Raw genomic sequence first — 20,177 nt, 5'->3', positions numbered from 1 at the left:
CAGTTCCTGAATGTACCCTGTCGGAAGTTATAAACTGACATTTAGGCTAAAATCACGTTGGAAAAGACTAGTGGTGGGGACAAAATCGATTCTGTTCAGTATCGCGATATTTTGCGCATGAAATTATATCGATACAGTAGCACAAAGTTTTTTTTAATTCTTTATTTACAATTTTTGCAATATTTAATTATATATGTAACAGCCCCTGGCTGGCAAAGCATGACAAGGAGAGTTTCTGAGTTTAAAAGATACCTGAGCATTCCAGGCAATAGTGTGTCTGCTGAAAGGGTGTTCTCCACTGCAGGAGATATAGTAACGGCCTAGAGGAGCACTTTAACATCTGAGCATGTGGACCAACTCCTTTTTCTGAACAAAAATTCCAATATTCCTAAATGAATTTATCATTTTGGTTCATGACCTTGCAGCCAACTGGACTGGACTCTAGCTCTACTTTTCTCAATTTGATTGAAGCTCTAAGTTACTCTTATTTATATGATTATTCTCAGGTTTATGTTACTCTATTATTTTTGCTTTATGTTACTTTATTGTATTTAAATAATTTTAAGTTATGTGCCGTGAGCTCAGGGTTCATGTGAGAGGTATACTATTCAGAAAATAATTACAAAGGTCCTGTGTCCTGAATGTTCACGGACAAAGTTTTTCGCACCACCCTTTCTTAGTTTTACACTTAAGTTAATGTGTAGAAGACAATATTGTTCACAGAATTAGATGTGACATTTGAAGTGAGTTGAGCAGTCTTATTTTCCTCATTTTTTGTAATGCCTTTGAATAGTATTGGGGACATGAATCGCAATATATCGCAGAATTTCATGTTTTATTAGGTTCTATGCTTTGGTCACAATTTTATCAATTGTATTGGATTTGGCTGCAACACTGTTTACCCCTGAGACTCCTAAAGTGTTTTGAGGACTCAAACACTCAACCCACCCTTCCATTGGCATAGTGATGAGTAGACGATGAGTAATTTTCATTCCCAGGTGAACTATCCCTTAAAGACAAAAAAGAAAGCATCAAGCCCTTTATCATCAGCTCTGGGTGCCTCTCTCCTCCTCTCTGTCTGTCGCTCTGCCTGTTTACCCACTCCTCTGTCCAGCTTCCCCCCATGCTGTTGTATGTATTGGTATCATTAGCAGCTGCACAATGATGGATGATACTGAGAATCTGGGCCCTGACGGGGTGGGACTTAAGCACAGTATCATTACCTGCACTACATACACGCACTGTACATGTAGAGATACACTTGCATGCACACACGTACACGCACACAAAGACTGAGGCTGTGTGTGTACTTGTGTGTCCGCACCAAGTGACGTCATTCAGATGCCTTTGTATAGCTGGAAAAACATCACCTCTTTTCTGTCTCTCTCTCTCTCTCTCTCTCTCTCTCTCTCTCTCTCTCTCTCACAAACACAAATACAAAGCCACAAAGGCTTTTCTGAGTTTTAATAGGTTTGTATTGACTTGGAGTCCCACAGGGAGCTGAATGCCAATAGCCCCTCTACTCTCAGTGAGAGTTCACACAGTCCAACAGTCCAATAGACCATAGGGTGCTAAAAGGGTCTATTTCGAGCACTGGCAGAAAGTTTCACCTTCAGGGAATTGCACAGACTGCATATGCAGTTTTTAAACATTTTTACACATTCATGTGTTTGTGTGTGTGTGTGTTAGAGGGAGTGATTTGTGCTGGAAATGTTTGTGCAAAGTTCAAAGAGTTTGGAATTCACAAATGATAATTATGCAAATACTGTCCCTGAGTCTGACAATCACGCGTTGATTCACTCTGGGTCTGTTGATCAGAGGCTGCAATCTTTGTTGTGCTTGGTGTGTGTATGCTTGTGTGCATGTCTGCCTTTCTCAAAGAAAGATGGTTGGACAGCTGAATCAGTCAGACAACAAACAAAGTACAGTGTGAGATAAGAGTCGTAGTGTATGTGTGTGTGTGTGTTTGTGTGTGTATTAATATACTCAATTTTGTTACCTCTTTTGGACCATTTGCGGCATAAACACCGACCTAGTCAGGACCTGTAGACCTCATGAGGATCAAAGCCCATTTCTAATGAAGCAAAACGTCATTCCTGAACTCCTCGTGTGTGTCTGTGTGTGTGTGTGTGTGTGTGTGTATTTGTGTGTGTGGCCTGATCATGTTGCCAGATTGTCAGAGTCCATAAGAAACAACAGGGCCTTATTAAACACGGACACTCAGTAAAGATTGATTTTGTTTGGCTGTCTGTGTTTTAACTGGATGGGCAGGCGACTGTGACAGTGTGCTCGGGCCAATTAGACACACGGGCAGGAGGCAGGAACTGTGACTGACTGATGGCCACTAGTGGCAGGAGGCTGCTCAGGCTTAGGACTGGGGAGAAGTTGTACTCGTACCCCCTTGGGGATTTATTCCCAAAGGTTGAAGAGGGTAGGTTGAACCTAGACGTTCCCTCTGAACTCTGACTGGGCTCAGAGGACAGAAGTGGAGAACATGTTCCTCCCCCTGCAGCACAGATCGACACGCTGACAGAGCAAGAACACCATTGATTAAACTCACCCGTTGGCTTCTCCAAATGTGTGTTGTGGAACAAGTTGCTGGCAGCGAGCTGCTCATCTCGCCAGCGGCTTGCAAGTGAGGAGGTTTGGGGCTGTTTTTGTTGAAGGTTTAGCCTAAAGCATCCTTCCCTTCTTTTAGTCACTGCCTACTCCTCTTTTCTGCTATCCAGTTCTTCCTCTGCTCTGTGTCTGTGTCATGCTGTTCCTTGCTGAAATGTGTTCAGACTGGGAAAAACTGTGGTATTTTACTGTGCTGTTCCTAGAAGAAAGCAAACATTACCATGAGCCTCTCCAAATGAGCCCTGTGTGCTTATGCTCAGGTGTATGTTTGGATTCACACTTTCATGAGTGCGCAGATTTCAGAGAATTTTTTTTTTTTGTTGAGTCTAGAAACACTTTCTCGCCTGATATCTTTTCTGATACCTCATCTCAGGGTATCTACCAAAGCTGATACAGTTAATCTTGTTTTTTTCTCACTTGTATGAAAGGTAATAGGAGTCAGCTAGTTTTCTGGGGCCCAGCTATGAATAAATTGATTAAACTGATGAAGGGAACTGAATTGTACATAATGTTTTTGACAAAGAAACTTTATTTAATCTGGATTTGTCATATCATGGCTGACATGATTTGTTTTTAATTGACCTGGTTCAATTCAAAGCTCAGGGCTGGAGTGTTGGATATCTTTAATTCTGACAATGAGTAGAAATGTGATATATTGATTATCAGTGATTCCTCACAGCTCCAGTTCAAAGGTTTGAATCCACAGGCTGGCAGTGATCGTCCTGTGGGGGGGGGGGGGTTGTCCTAGTTGCCTGTTTCCATATCTGTGAATCAGACACAGAGCTAAAGGCATTTGGATCAGTTGGACAGACACCTCATAACTTTGTTGGCAGGATTGAGTATGTTACTCCTACATAGCTACATCTATTAAAATAGAAACTGTTAAATAGCAACACGCTTAATTAAGAGCATCTGATTATCATGAAAAACATAAGCAGCTCCCCTGAACCACAGCTTCCATGTTGAATAAAAATCATGTCAGTCGCTAATGATTGGTGAATAGGAATTAATTAACCGCACCTCTCCGCATTAAAAGGGTCAACAAGAACACAAGACCAGTGTAAATAGATAAAACAGGACAACTGCTCAGGCATAGGTTGTTGTCATGCGTTGTTTTCCCTTGGGTTAGGGTAAAGGGAAAGTCAGACTTCACTCTCCACTGGCACAGCACAGTTTAAGCAAATACAAATTCTTCTGATGACTGTGTCCGTGTGTTTCTCCTTCAGTGCGTATATCTGTGAGCCTTGATTATTCAATGTTCATTGCATCAGAATGAAATGATACAGACACAGTGAAGCAACAGTATACTCTCTGTATCTTTATTTCCCATTTCGTCCATCTGTCTGTATCTGTGTGGGTCTGCTTTTAAAGCACAGGTTGAAAAGTGGATTGTGTGTGTGTGTGTGTGTGTGTGTGTGTGTGTGTGTGTGTGTGTGTGTGTGTGTGTGTGTGTGTGTGTATCCAGTGTGCACATGTGTTTGGGCAACAGCATCGTGCAACACTATGATTAAGTGTTTTGAATAATTGATGATTTCACCGCTCATTAAGTCTCAGTCTTCTGCTCCGACAGGCTCAGGCTCTATTTCCCTGCTCCAGAATCCTCGTCTCTTCGGTTCCACTCCGCAGATGTAGCAGATCTATCACTCACTTTGGGCCCAGCTGATGGGGTCCAGAGGGCCTGCGGGGGATCTAAATCATTTTGAGTGGACACTTTTAACAGGCCAGCAGCACAATGAACTGTAGCCCAGTGATGATGGGTTTTCCAGTGCAAAGAGCAACCCCTGGCTTCAGAGCTGCTGGGGACACACCGGTTGCAACAGGTCAAATTGTAAAACAACTTGTGAAGCTGTAAAAAAATGTTTAACGTCTTTTATCAAAACCGCCAATCCCCCCCTGTACACAATGTATTCATTCACCAACTGGTGATGCATAGAATTAAAGATGCCATGAAAATAAATGGTATATGGTATCCGAAGAGCCGAGAGGTCTGTTGTGTGTTAGCGCCATACTCGGTTGATCATGAAAATGCTTTACCATATTGCTGACATTAGCAAACATAAATCACCAAGTCATTCTTGGGGAGGATGGAGCTTCTCCCACCTGCACACGAGTGCCGGGAATGAGGAAGAACATGCAGCAGGTCTGGATGTGCAAAGACATGAAGTTTTACATATTTAGAGATGAAAAGGAGAAAACGTGCAGTAAATGAATAAAAGCATGGATCTCACTTTAAATGCAATGCCTGAGCTGAGCAAAAGGAAGCGTGTCTCACATGTGTTAGACTGCTGTAGTGGAATAGTAGAGTGGGGTTGAAGCAGACAGCGAGGAGATCAGACTGACAGACAGACAGACAGACCGAAAAATGGAATCAGAGTGGCGGTTTGTTAATAAAGGTATAGTCTGTCAGCAAATAAGCCGCTTCCTCTCTGAATGAAGAAGACCGCCTTGCACACATTGTTGAGCAGGAGAAATTTACATTTTAGCACATTAACAGAGCAGAAGATACACACACACACACACACACACACACACACACACACACACACACACACACACACACACACACACACGGCGGAGGTGCAGGGAGAACGAGATTCATTTTCATCTACTTCCCCTTAAAACATGTGAAAGGAGGAATTCCCCAAAGAGAGTGCTGTGCTTTGATATCTACAGCCCTGTGTCTGTAAATAGGTAATGTGAAGATAATCTGAGGAGTAAGTGTGTGTTTGCGCGTGCACACGTTTTTTTGTGTTAATTTGCGATCTGCACGTGCGCGTGACTCTGTCATCTTGTGGGGTGTCCTATTTCTGGTGGGAGATTGTGGGTGGAAAAATCGAGTGTGTGTCTGTGTGCGATTGTGAGTGTGTTTACCTTTTCCTGATGAGGCCTCTGCTGAATGTTCCTTGTAGTCAGTCAGGCAGGCAGGGAGCCGTGTGGAGAACCTACAGCGGCTCAGAGCCCTGTGTTTCCATGTTTCCCTCCTGCAGCGTGCTGTTGTGCTGGCTGGTGGCCTGGCTTACTGCCTGCTGAATTAGCTGCACTGCTGTTCTTATAGGCCTCCAGGCCTGGTGCAATGGCGGGTGCTTTATCCACCCGACAGCTGCAGTAACAATCTCGAGTCGTTGTTTATATGTGGAACAGATATAACCACTGTTGAAATCCCAATTTTTGTTTTTCTTGCTTCAATCTCAAGAGGCTAATGTGGTGTTGGGGAATGCAATCTCTATTTAGATCAGTTTCAAATCCGTTCTTTATACCACGGGCCTTGTATATCATGCCTTAGCTGTACCATGGTGTGTCGAGCTGTGATCATATGTATTTCAAGAGATGCCCCTCAGCAGGTGATTACTGCATTGACCCAAATTGCTGCTGCTCTCCTGTCTCCATTCCCATTTTTATAATATACCCTTTCAAAAGTGATCCAACCTTTTTTACTTCAAGGAGTACTAGTGGCCAACGACTGTCAAGTAAATACCCAGTGAGGCTTCAGTCAGCTGTCAGGACATCGGATGGGTTATGTTAAGTTAAATTCTTTTCTGCAAATAGCTGGTGTCAGTTGCTTTCACAAAGCTTTTGGGTGTTTCAGGTGAAGCAGTCGTTTAATGTTCACTTAAAAGAGCTTTTATTGATTAATCAGTCGGTGATCTTTGACATGGTGGTCATTCGATTAAGGAAAATAACTTTCAGTTCCCTTTACAAATCAGCACCCATATCACACACAGCCCTGGATGGTTGCAGCAAATTTAAAGTGATACTACACTTAGATGTAATTGACATGACTGTTCTCTGGTGAAATACATAAAGGCCGTTTTTTATATACCACTTATAAAAATGTTTTTTTTAAATCAACCTTGCAGGACCAATGCTTACATAGCTTCAACCATTTGGGATATCTATATGTCATTACATTTATATACTGTATATTTGAAAAGATGGGATGCTCGTGAATTTGCACTCATTTTGTCACCTTTCAGGGATGATCCCCAACCTCGGCTGCCCGTCAGCTGTCTCGCGTGTGTGCATATGTGCCTCCCAGCACTGCATTGTCAATCATAATTACCATGTATAATATCTATCAGTAAATATTGAATGTTAATCTCTTGCTAAGTTTGAGATTTGGAAAGATGACACAACCCTTCAGTTATTGTTGGCTGAGTGTTGGACAAAGTGCAGCAGTATGAGGCAGTCATAAAGGTGTGATACTGAACTTTAACCCCAAGCGCGCTCTCTCTCTCTCTCTCTCCCTCTCTCTCTCTCTCTCTCTCTCTCTCTCTCTCTCTCTCACACAAACACGGACATACACAGTCTGCCAAGTCATCCACCCATAGTGGTGCGTCTGGTGCTCTGTTAGTTAATCTTATACTACTTTGTCACTTCTTTTCTGGCTCATTCTTCGTTGGTCACTGCTCTTGTTGAGTTGCTTCGGCTGCCAGAGTTGAGTGGACACTGTATTTGACCTACTGCACATGGTAAGCCGGTGGGTCTCAGTATTTCATCTGCATATTCATATTCCTAGTTTCTGCTGTTGGCGTAAACCTTTGTTTTTTCCAGATGAAATAGATGTTGATTGACATTTCTCTCATTTGCACTCATGTCTGTTGATGGTCTATTTAACACATATAGCTCCCTAAAACCACATTTCAATGTGTCTGATTGTGATTTTTTTTTAATTTACTCTTTAAACATTTGAACCAGGTCATAAAGTAACATGGAATAACCTTTGGTACATGCAGTCATGGTTATTTAACAACAAATCTGATAAGGTGTCAGGATTCAAAGGTGGGCACAGGAGAAGCGGGGAGGAGGCCGAAGACGGACGGAGCACAGGTAGCGAGAAAAGCAGCGTACAGGTGGACTGTATGATTATTCATTATTGAGATGGCAGGAGAGCTGAATGAGTGCAGCCGCTAATCTAACTCTGAGCCTGATGGACAGAACACAATTACCCTGAGAGAGCGGGAAGTGGGCGCGAGAGAGAGAGCACCCGGGGAGAGGGATAGAAAGCCAGCACCCACCCTTCTCCCTCCTGTTCTCGTTCCTTTCTTTCTTTCTTTCTTTTTCCATTTGCCTGGCAGACTCCACTGCAGATGATTTCTGGGCATTAAGCTCCTGTTGCCAGGATCCTGTTTTTTGGGTTTGTATATATAGAGTGAACACGAAAACACACACACATGCGCACACACACACACACACACACACATGTACATCCTCACATCACCCACCCGTGCCTGTTGGCAGCGCCCCATTTACGGACATCCAATTTGCTGCTCGTGCCCTTCTCCCAGACGGTCTCTCCTCTGGTGCGGCTTCAGATTTATGTCTAAATCCAGACACACTAAGCCATGTTCACATCGTACTCCGCTGCTACTTTTAGCTTACTTACTGATTCCAGGTCTGAACGCCACTACAGTGTTCACGATGGCGTCTCACGCTTCTTCCCTTCACATTATCTGTGTGTCTGTGTGTGTGTGTGTGTGTGTGTGGGAATATGAAGCAGGGAATTTATACAGCTAGACATGGACAGCTTTTTGGAGAAATTAGCCTGTTCTTCCCCCCCAGGGACTGTAGCTTAGATGTAGAACTTTTCCTGGAGTCTCCGGAGTACCAACCATATGTCTGGAGCGTTGGAGCCGTCTGGAGAGTGGTGCTGTAGCACATTTTTCATTTTCAGCCTCAGTTTCAGTTTATCTTTTGCTCCTTTTCACTGGTGAAGTGGTGGCTTTTCGTTTTTTGCCATGGCTGGCTGGGTTGGCTTCTACAACTATGTGAGTAGTGCTCGCAGAGCATGGAATCTAACCTCTGGAATAATTTCACAGTTTTTTCTTGCTATATTTTTGATTATCAACTCCACAGAAGTGAAATCTTTGAATCTGTGTTCTTGTAAGAAAGAAAAGCAGTTATTTTCTAGGTTAAGACGGGGAGGGGGGTTTCTCGCCTGCCTCTTCAAGGATTAACAGTCTGCCTTTCTTAAACACTCCAGATGCTGCCTGAAAGACGCTGCAGCTAGGAGGAGAAGAACAAATTCAGAGAACAAAGAGGACGGGGATAGAGGGGGACATGTTCAGGGTTACAGCTGAAGCAGCTCAAACTCCATCCTTTTTGTTCTGTTTTTACTTCCGTGGGCTTTTTTCCCTTTCCCCTTTTACCCCTTTCTCATTATTTTACCCACCCGCTCTATGTTCCCTCACCCCTCACTTTCTCTCCACCCTGTCCATTTCTCTTCCACCTAACCCCTCTCTCCTCACACTCACTCTCTCTCCATCCATTTGGTGGAACAGTGCTGCTGATAATGCCTGTAATTGGAGTGACTCACACTTTTCCAGTGTGTTTGGACCAGATAAAGAATATTGTCAGCATTTTGCCGACATGGCCTCTGCTGGCAGAATTAAATGGACTCTGTTCTTTTCTGTCTGCAGCAAATTAAAAGCCTCTCAATTCATCTGTTCTCGCCCGAGGCTTACAGGGGCCTCCTATTCACACAGAAACACCGTGTAGAGGGGGAGTAAGAGAAAAAGAGAGATTTCCCTCTTTCCCAAGAAGCACCAGTCTTTGGTTTTTGCTCGAGCCTTCACTCAGCCACGTTTAGATGAGGACGGAGAGGGAAAGAGGGGTCAGGACGAACAGTGGAAGGAGAGGTGAAGAGCAGCTCAGAAGCTAGTTGAATTCATTATGCAGCATGTCAACTTGCAGCTGTCTCCTGCTGTCTTTGTACTTCAGCAACTTGGAGTAAGAAAAGAGCTTGTCTGCACTTGTGTGTGCATGTTAATGTGTGTGTGTGTGTGTGTGTGTGTGTGTGTGTGTGTTCTCATGCATTTATGTGACAGGGTTAGAGAGCAGAACTGAGTGTTTGGCTGCAAGGTTATGGAAGTAACTGCCAGGCAACACTTCAGAATAAAGTAGCAGCAGATGGGCAAAGAAAGGACAGACTGCTGGGGCCAGAGGGGCCCATCAGGCCCTGGACAGGGGCCGGGAGGGGCAACAAGTGTGGCCAACCCCGTAGTGTTGAAGAGAAATCATAGTTAGTTATAACCTGGTTTTATAGAGCTGAGTCAATGAATCCACAGATTATTTAAAAAGTAAGATTGTAAGATTACTGGTGTTTATAACAGTTGTGGGGACAAAGTGCAGCAATATGAGGCAGGAATAAAGGTGTGATACTGAACTTTAACCCGAAGTGCGCTCTCTCTCTCTCTCTCTCTCTCTCTCTCTCTCTCTCTCTCTCTCACACACACAGACATACACAGTCTGCTAAGTCATCCACCCATAGTGGTGCATCTTGTGCTCTTATATCAGTTGTGGCGACTGCAGCCGCATGATTCAAAAACTAGTGTCAGACATTTCATACCCAAACCATGTCCATGAGCCAGCAGTAGATGTTCTTTAAAGGTGCAATGTGTAGAATTTAGTGATATCTAGTGGTTATGTTGGACGATGCAGCTGAATACCCCTCACCTCCCCCTCCCCTTCCACACATGAAAGAGAACCTGTGGCAGCCTCCGTAGAGAGGACCTGCTCCCGATGCACATATAAAGTATTCAAATATAAAGGGTGTGTTTCAGGGTAAAGAAAACAATAATTCGTACAATTTCGATGATTATACACTATTGAAAACATCACAGATTTTCTCAGATTGATTTCATTTAAAAATTTTGCACACTGAACCTTTGAGGTACAAGCTCCTTGATTTGACTGGTCTGATTCTTTCTCTTGTTTGGAATGACCTCGTCCTGTATCATGACCATAAAGCTTTCTCTCTCATCAACATTGTTCAACAATCTTCGTCATAATCGGATTCTACTATTGTCACCCAAGTGTTATGGCAGACAAATGCGGGAGACGCAGACATAAAACTACAGCCGGGAAAATGTAAATTAATATTTATTTACTATTGATCCTACTGTCGTGCCACGAGGGGACATAAAGAAGAGACTGAAACTACCACTTGTGAATTTGAATTTATTTATTGAATTTACATGTCAGTGCACACCCACACAAATTTGACACATTAATCAAGAAACAAGACAAATATTGTTTTAACATTGGTCTATTGCTGATCTTTCCATTGTCGCTCACAAAGCTCAATGTCTGTCAGTACGTAATTGTCAAACTATATATCATGTTATCACACATCCCAAGGCTCAGATTAGTTTTATTTTTTCTACTGGTAATAATAATGGAGCCACTAAGTTAATTGCTGAGTCGGGGGACAGGGATTCTTACTGCAGCCAAGATGGTCACACATGCAACCATTGTTTGAGAGTGGGAAAGTTACAATTTAACGTGGCTGAACGTATGAAAGTCGTCCGTTTTCTTCTTTACTGGTTCACTTGGTCTCAACCTGAACTCCCCCTGCATTAAATTACAGTGGATGAGTGCAAAGTGGTGTGTGTAGTTACAGTTTGGTGTTGCAGAATATAGACAGTCTGTCCATTAGAAGACCTGCTCCCTGCACTGTGTGCATGTGTGTGTTGAAAGAGAGAGAGAGAGAGTTGTGACAGAAAGAGAAAGTGAACGAGTATAGTCACAGCTGAGCCTAATGCTTTTTCACTTTTTGACTCCTGCTTGAACTTGTGATATTTTCTTGTAACCTCACCCAAACCTGCTGACCTGCAGGCTGACCTGCAGGATCCATAGGTTGTGGGTCTTTCCACATATCACCAGCTGACTAGCTTATTATTTTGAAAAACAAAATGAAGCTGGTGGAGAGGGAGAGAGCCAACAAGAGGTCTGGACTCAGACTCAACTGAGGATGAGAGTGCAGGTGCAGGGAGAGACAGACTGACCTGGTGAAAACAAAAACTACTTTCAGTCTAACACACTAATGCAGTACTTGTGTTGACAATACAAGGGGAATGCTATGCCTTATTTGTAGGTGTAAACCTACTTGGCAATAAAATACTTCTGATTCTGATTCTGATTGAATGCCATGTGGTCTTTCCATTGCAATTTTGTGCAGCAGTGAAACCATTAATAACACAAAATCTAAACAAAAGCAATGGCAATTAAATACGGCATGTCCACATTAATAGTTCTCTAATAGTAATCTAGTTTTGTATTTTGTAATAATTTTTCTTTTAAAATAGTATTAGTTTGAGAATAAAGTCTTAATATTATGAGACTTAAGTTTTGATTTAATGAAAAAAATCTTAATTTAATGAGAAACAATTCATAACATTCCAAGAATAGAGTCATTTGAATAGAGCACCACTACCAAGTATTTCCTCTCCCACAAATGAGGCACCTTCCTCCAAGACTTAGTGGTTCTTCCTTCAGAGTTGATAGTCCCTTGCACAACCTTTAATTAATGGTTTCACATAATCAGACTAAACATTTAGTGTGAAGTTGCTCAGTATCAGTGTTTTTAAACCTGTTTGAATATAGCCGTTTATTGAAGTAAACTGTAGTCTGGAGAAGTCAGGTTGTTCCTCAGGCTGTGTTCCTGTTGAAACAAATCACTGACAGGAAGTGCAGTGCAGGTCCCCCTCGTCTGTTACCACGGGCAACATCCACTCAAGGCTGCTGATCAGAAACCAGCTCATTTTCATGCCTGCTGAGAACTCCTGCTCGGTTTCGCCTGCCAACAGTAAACACAACCTAACTAAAGCAAACCCCTCTCTTCCTCTCTCTCTCTCTCTCCAGCTCACTGTGGGTGTGTGTGGGATGTTGTGTCAGGGCTAAAGCCCATCCCTCTCCCATGAGCCTGTGGGCCTCCACACACACACCCGGCGCCCACTCACACACAGCCGGCACTGACGCTGTGAACTGGACCCTCTGAGCCCAACGGATCCCAGCGGAGCGGTGTCTAGCCCAGTTGGAGCCTGAGGATGTCAACAGAGACAGAGCTACAGCCAGCGGTCAGGCCCAGCAGTGTCAGACGGGACTCCAAAAGGAAAGGTAAGAGCACAGCTACCTCTTATCCAGCAGGCCAGTTCAGAAGCTGTCTGAACATTATGTAGTTCTTACTCCATATAAGTGGAAATATAGTATTCAGGTCTTTATTGTTGTTTCATCACTTGAAACTATAGGAATCATTGAGTTAGCATAGAGTCGGGAGTCTACTTTGTTGGACCTTCAGGTTTCTGCTACAGCCCACGACAGATATTGGCTCCAGAAATTGTCATTTGCATTTTTGTGGTACCTAAAGGCCACCGTAGGTGTTTTACATGATTGGAAGGGGAGGGAGGGGAGGGGAGGATGAGGATGAGGAGAGGTGTCATCTGTTGGTTACAATCTACAACCTCACCCGTAAATAGGATGAACACAGTGAACACAAGTTGTACAGTTTGAAACATTTAAAGAGAAAAGTATCATGTTTTCATTACTTTGTATCACTTAAGATTTTCACAGCAGACTGTCTTATAGTGGAAAAGCACAGGTGTTCCTGTAAGCCGTGACACTGAAACTACAAAGTGGAATTCAGCCATCATTGATTTTATTATTACATCTCTGCTTTTCCTACTGTGACAGGTCAGAATGTCCTCAATGAAACAGCCTTATTAGTACCAGGTTCTTACCTGTCATTGGTATTCTGTTGAGTACTGTGAATTGATTCCCCATAAAACACAGGCAGCATTTTCAGTTTAAGTCTCGTTCACACTAGGGCTTCACCTATCGATTATGATTTTATCGATTAATCAAACAATTATTCTTTCGATGAATTGATCAATTAATTTAATGTATCCTTAAATCAATCAATTTAAGGATACATTTTTTTATTTAATCCAACGATTAATTCTTATTACTAATTACATACATCCTAAAGTCGGACATGCATTATGATACAGTGCCATATATTTTGAAGTAGCCTGGTAGTAGTTGTATGATACATGTATATAACATAGTGGCCGGGGTTTCTCCTGGTGAAAGATCATATTCTTCGGGACCACCTGTCTTCAGTCAGTCTTGTAGTGTGAGCTCACAACGAGTCAGGACTTTGAAAGTGGTATAGTCCGAGCTTGGCCTTAGAATTTTCTGTTCCATTATTCTATTTAGATTGTAATTGAAAGGCTGCAATCAAGTCAGTATAGGTAATGTTTTTATTAAAAAACAAAATGTAGTTTCCCTGTGGAGAGTACTGTCAATATTTCACTCTTGACTCATGTTGTACCCTGGTTAGATATGGTTCTTCACACACACAGCTCCATCAGCTGCCCTCCTCTCTTTGTTAAGTGTATCTCGATTGGCTGTTGATGATGGATTTAGGTTCAACGACAGAATGCAGGGCTGGTGTTGTTCGTAGCTAATTAACGGGTGTGGGGGTACTACGGTGCAGTGGGCTGCTACCAAACAGGTGCGGGGATGTTGCGGTTGGTGAGAAGCAAACAGATCCAGGTGTGAAAAGCTCCAGAGGCATATAGCTAGCAGGTGTATGAGAACAGGTCTGGGTGGTCTCAGAGCAGAGGTGCTGCCAGGGGCCAGGCTGGCAGCCATTACCCAGCTGCTCGGTGCCACCTGCCCAATAACAAGAGCGACGCCCAGCATTCACTGAATAAGCATCTGATTGATGTAGCAAAACCTCGGGACACCGGTGGGAGCGACACGTAAACGGATACACACAGTCACACTCTCAGTATCACCTGCAGCAGATGCCTCGATGCACACAGTGTCGTGCGACCCCTGCAAACAAGCGCTGGCTCACACAGACACACACACACACACACAGTGTCTAAGGCTTGAATGCCGCTCTCATGTCCTATTTAGAAACATTATTGTCTCTGCTGCAATGGAGATCATGTTCGTCATTCAGACTGCTCTCCCTATTTGGGTAGATGCAGACACACACGCACACACACACACACACGCATACACACACACACGCATACACACACACACACACACACACACACACACACACACACACACACACACACAGACTGGGATGAAAGCCCAGAAGAGCATATGAGAGGAAAGATGAATGGTCTGCCTTCAGCATTCAGACTTGAGGGTTTTGAGTTTCACTCCCCCCCTTTCCCCATCTTTCTCTCTCTCTCCATCCCTCCATCCCTCTCTCTTTTCTGTCTCTGACGCTCTTGAACACACACTCACTCACACACACACACCTCGTACCTATCTGCAACTCCTTTTTAAGAAATAATATCATGTAGAATTTGGAAAACCACAGACTCGTCAAGCTCTACTCACACACAGTAGTCATGTCTCTTCTGATCTGGGTCATTTCACACGCAGACACACACACGGACACACACACACAGCAGGGTGATGAAAGTCTAATGCAATCATACACCAAACACAAGCAATGACTGTGCTCTGAGAACAGAAAAACTTTGATAAGGCTCTTGTTTAGTGTTTCATGTGTTTGACCCGAAACCTTCATGTATGTACGGTACATGCACACGTTATCGTTTCTTTCCAACCCCCCCCCCCCCCCCCCGCTTTCGGTCTCTTTGGAGTTGCTGCATTTAAATAAAATAAAAAGATCCACCTAATAGCTTAACGTCATTGCTGATGTGAGAATCTCAGCAGGATAGTCTCTCATTCTTCCTCATCCTCTTCCTCCTCCCACTGCTTTGACTCCTACGACCTTGGCCCAGATGAATGGGACGCAGAGGAGAGACTGATCACGATGAGAGAGAGAGAGGGAATAAGAGAGACTAATGAGTCAATGTGAAGGAGAGCTGTTTAATCTCAGGCCTTTGTTTTGCTCCTCTGTGAAGAAGACTGTAATAAAAAGGGTGTGGGACTGCCGTGTGTCACGCATTAATCACACATGCAGTGTTCCTGGATCCATGCATCATGTTGTTGCTGCAGGTCTCAGTGCAGAGGGCAGGTATTTCTTCTTGTCCGTACAATTATGATTCGTCTGTGAGCTCAGAGGTCATTTTTTAAGAGCACCTTTTTTCTCTAACACAAGGTTTTTATTGAATTACCATGACAAGGTAGAGATAACCTTTGACTTTTAGCATTTAAATGACCTCAGCTGAATAACTGCGGCTTCCTGCTTCCTCTGGCAATAAATTAGCCATTCCGCTTTGGTCAGGCTCAATTCTTGAAGTATAGTGGTCTTTATTAATCCTCAATAAAGCCACAAAGATTACCTCTCCTCACCTCTCTATCCCTCTCTCATTCGCTCTCTCACCACCCTCCCTCCTTCTCCAGCCACATCCTCTACTCGTGTACCTGCAAATCATAATTTTCCATTAGGTTACAGTGCCTACAATGTTAATGTAGGTGGTTCAACCCAGGATTTGATCCATTTTGACCAGTTTTCATGTTCTGATTTTGAAATGCTCTCACTTTAGACCCTGCACTCACACTGAAATTCACCCTGTGCTTATATGTCCTGCGCCGCAGCTTCAGCTCCTCTCCTCGCGCTCACGTCGATTTGTGACCGTCTGACCTATCTGCTTCTTCAGTCCAAATTCCCCAACCAATAGAATTCTAGGTGTCGTGATGATGAATGAAGTCTGAGAGCTGACCTTTGTTGTGCACACAGACGCAGCGTGAGCGTGACGACAAGCGCTGAAGCTGGAGTGCAGGTAATCCAAACAGGATTTTGAGTTAGAGCATTTGAAAAACTGAGCATGAAATCAATAAATCCTGCTCTCATACTGAAAGACCACACTCTTGAATACATGTAGGAAAAAACCCATAGTTGAGCATTTATTAAAACTAGGGATGCACCGATTTATCGGCCGAACATCGGTAGCGGCCGATATTCGCCTCGTTTACTGATATCGGCTTATCGGTAATAAACTTGACTTTCACCGATATCATTGGCCGATGTTCATATTTGTGGTAAAACCGCTGGGCACGTGCCGCGGCTGGGGGAGCAGTCGCTCCGTCGCCCTCCTCTCCTCGTGGCCGGGGGGAACCCTCCGGCTGGCGCCTAGCAGCTGACTTAGAACTGGTGCGGACCAGGGGAATCCGACTGTTTAATTAAAACAAGCATCGCGAAGGGCCACGGTGGGTGTTGACGCGATGTGATTTCTGCCCGACACTAAAAACAGGTCAAACTGAGGAGGGCTTGTTAAGTTATCTTGACTCACGCAGTGTAACTTGGTGTAAAAAGTATGAGCGTAGCGTCTGTACTTATTTAAATACTTTATTCTCATGTGCATCGGCTCTATTCATCCTTCTCATTCACAGGTAACAAGGGAATTGACAACATACGTCATACACACAGAAGCCGTAACACATCTAATAAACGGGCAACACTGCTACCGTAAAAGAATGAGAAGAGCGTTCTCTATAATGATACTTTAACAGGGCTGTTTTAGACAGGGTAAAAAGGTGCTGTTTTAAATAATCCTTGTGGTATTTTTACCAAAATATGTTACAGTCATTTCATTAAGATCCCAAGGAACCATTTCAACTTGCGGTAAAATGGGCATAATATGTCTCTGTTAAATAAAGTTTAGTTAAATCAAAGATAGTTTCATAAATCTGATTCAATTTGTGCTCATTAAAAGATAAGAGTGATGAAGGGCTGAACATTTTTTAAATAGTGCTTTTTAAATAATGATTTAATTATTTTTCTGGCACAAAAGGGTGAATGAATAACAACAAAAAGAAAATAAACAAATATCGGTATCGGCCAGATCGTTATTTTAAATATCGGTATCGGTATCGGCCAAGAATTTCCATATCGGTGCATCCCTAATTAAAACCCTTGAGAGATCCCGCTCCCCAGGTTGGGAACCATCTATTTAGATTTTTTTTGGGGCTGTTGATTCCAGAAAGATGTCCTGAGTGCACATTTGTTAACTTGTTTTTTTAAAAGAAAGCACAATTGGATAATCTTTGTCATCAATAAAGCATGGGGATGACACTCTGCCAGTACAAACACTTTACTGTGGATGTCAAATTACAACATTGAGCCAATCTAACATTTGTGAAGAGCCCAGCGGCTGCAGACAGTTTTGTCTCCACCTAAAAACTTTTTCATCTCAACGCCTACCTTCCTAATGAAGTATGATGAACCGTGGATACCCGACTCTGGGGAATCTTAGAATCGCATCTCCGCTTTCGCTGTGCAAGAAAATCCGTCTGACGGTCCAATGTAAAGTAGTGCATGTAATGTAATTACAGCATGCTTTGTGAACATATGCTCTGCTGTTGCCTCCCTACAGAGGGTCTATAGTTTACGTGTCAAACTGGGCAGGTGGATTGTTCTGCTCTCTCAGGCTGAGAGACAGTGGATTTACATTCTAGTCTTTAATTTAGATCAGTTGTGTAACAGAACAAACTGATTGTTTACCGTGTTTATTCTCAGATGATGCAGTGAGACGTTCAGCCTCTACATCCTGACATAAGCTCAACAAAAAGCAGTTCATAATACTTAAATCCCACTTGGTGAATAGACTGTGCTGACTTTAGCATATCTCTGTGGATCTGGCGCTGTGCCTGCATTGTTACAGTTTGTATGGACAAAATCAGGGTTCTGAATACGTATATGAGGCTAAAAATGTCGCTAAAGTGCGACTGTGATTTAAAGCTTGTACTTGGCAGTTAACCAGTGATCATGCAGATCATTTGGATGATCCTCGCTTCTGAAACCCTACTCGTAAACAGCTTTTGTGGTCTAGAATTCGTCGTTTCCTCAGACAAACTGAAATGGCTTTATTTTTCTTTTCTATTTGCAGTATTGTATGCGCAACCTCATTAAATGCTCAAATCAACCGTTCACGGATGGCTGTCTGTCGCTCGTGATGTGACACCAAATATTATTACAAGTTCCAATAACTTCTGCTGCTGTCAACACACTCAGACAACTGTCATCACAACTCTGAAAAATGACGACTCTCCCTCAATGGGGCTTGGCGGAGGATGTGTGGGAGGGTGTTTCTACAGTGGAGCTGGCAGCCAGCGGCATGAAAAGAGTGGTTAAGGGTTATAGCTGTGCAGCTGTTAGCCTTTGTGTGTGTGTGTGTGTGTGTGTGTGTGTGTGTGTGTGTGTGTGTGTGTGTGTGTGTGTGTGTGTGTGTGTGTGTGTGAGAGAGAGAGAAAGTGTGTGAGGGTTTGTGTGCGTGTTGATATGGGTGGATACGTGTGGGTATGTGTTTCCTCGTCTCTGGTGTGTGATTAGCAAACACATTATCTTCTTCGTGTGGATATTATGCACACATCCAGTCTATCTGGCACAATCACAGCAGCCATTTACTCTGATATCTTTCCCTGGGGGATTTTAGAGCACAAACAACAGTATTGTGTGTGTGTGTGTGTGTGTGTGTGTGTGTGTGTGTGTGTGTTTGTGTATGTGTGTGTGTGTGTGTGTGTGTGTGCTGTCTATGAGAGGTAATCAGATCTGTTCCCTCCAATCAGACAGAGATTGAATTGAATTGGCTGTCTGTTGTTGTGGCTGTCAGTGAAAGCCAATAGTGGATTGGGGAGCAGAAGACAAAAATGACACTGAGAAGCAGATAGTGACACACACTTTCCAAACAGGGCCTTTCAGTCAGCATTAAAACTATATTTAGAGATAACTGCCTTCTCTCTGTCCATTCTGCTCTCTGTTGCCCTTCGCTCCCATCACTTTATTTCTGTAAAATTAGTGACATCCATCATTGCTGTCTTGCCTTTCAACAGTCTCTGCTACTTTTGTACCTACCTATTTATCCATCCACTTTTTGCCGCACTATAAGGTAAGGGTGGCGAGCGGTGATCAGTCCCATCCCCACATATCTCATTCCTTGGTGCAAACCCACATCCCACACACTCCTCAGTGTGGTTTCAAATATGACCACACTGAATTAGCATTCAAAACGCACTGACTCAGAGAGGAAAATACATATCTGTGAAAGCCTTTCTTTTATTTGCTTGTGTGTGTGGCAGCTGCAGTAGCCAGTGTACTGTGTGATCCTCTCAGTATGTTCAGCTTAGTCCTCTCCTCCACACTAGTTGGTGTGGCTTTGCCCACCGCATCACTAACTACAGTCTCCATAGCAACAGTTTGCTCCCTGCTTGTAATTTGCACAAAAGCCAAATGTCCCAATGTCACCTACAGGCTGTAGTAGAGGCCGATACTCTCACCCTGCAGGGCTGGTTGAAGGACTGTGCATTGAAGCGGCAGCTCTTATTTGTTAGATGTTGACAGGCTGCTGTTTTTCTATTTCAGTTTCCTCACAAAACTGACCTGTCTACACAGAGTTTTTCTGAGACACATCAGCACTACAACTGTTGATGACAATAATAAACAAAACAAGTCAAGCTATATTTTTCTTTGAAAGATAAACTGAAGCTCAATCGTTCTCTTGTAATGACCCCCATGCTAAGCAATAGGGGGCGATTGTACTGTAATCAGTAGCAGTCTGTCACAGCAATAAATCTGGCTATTTGAATCCTATCTAATAATTCAATCTAGTTTGGATTAAACTCTGCTTGTTGGTTGGGCGTAGAGTCAGTACCTGCATTATCTATTCTTTATTTCAAATTTGTCAAAGGTCAAGGTTACAGCATTGGAGGAGAGATTTATCAAAATGCTAATATACAGGCAATGTATGAAAGCACCAACACATACCTATATACTGTTAAAATGGTCTTCTGTTTAGTTACAGACTCTATTATTACATTTGAAAGAGTTTTGGTGACTTTTTTGCTTG

At 43.2% G+C, this 20,177-nt stretch overlaps 1 protein-coding gene across 1 annotated transcript in view; it reads left to right on the top strand.

Annotated features, from left to right (window-relative positions):
• Positions 1 to 20,177, top strand: part of dab1a (DAB adaptor protein 1a) — a 74,774-nt gene that overhangs the window by 17,173 nt on the left and 37,424 nt on the right. The window contains exon 2 of the mRNA XM_053430651.1: positions 12,259 to 12,513. Coding sequence (XP_053286626.1) covers positions 12,444 to 12,513 — 70 coding nt within the window. The 5' untranslated portion in view covers positions 12,259 to 12,443. The remainder of the gene's footprint in view (positions 1 to 12,258; positions 12,514 to 20,177) is intronic.

Source organism: Pleuronectes platessa, chromosome 9, assembly GCF_947347685.1.
Source record: "Pleuronectes platessa chromosome 9, fPlePla1.1, whole genome shotgun sequence".
Lineage (NCBI taxonomy): Eukaryota > Metazoa > Chordata > Actinopteri > Pleuronectiformes > Pleuronectidae > Pleuronectes > Pleuronectes platessa.
This window is presented reverse-complemented; position numbering and strand designations above follow the sequence as displayed.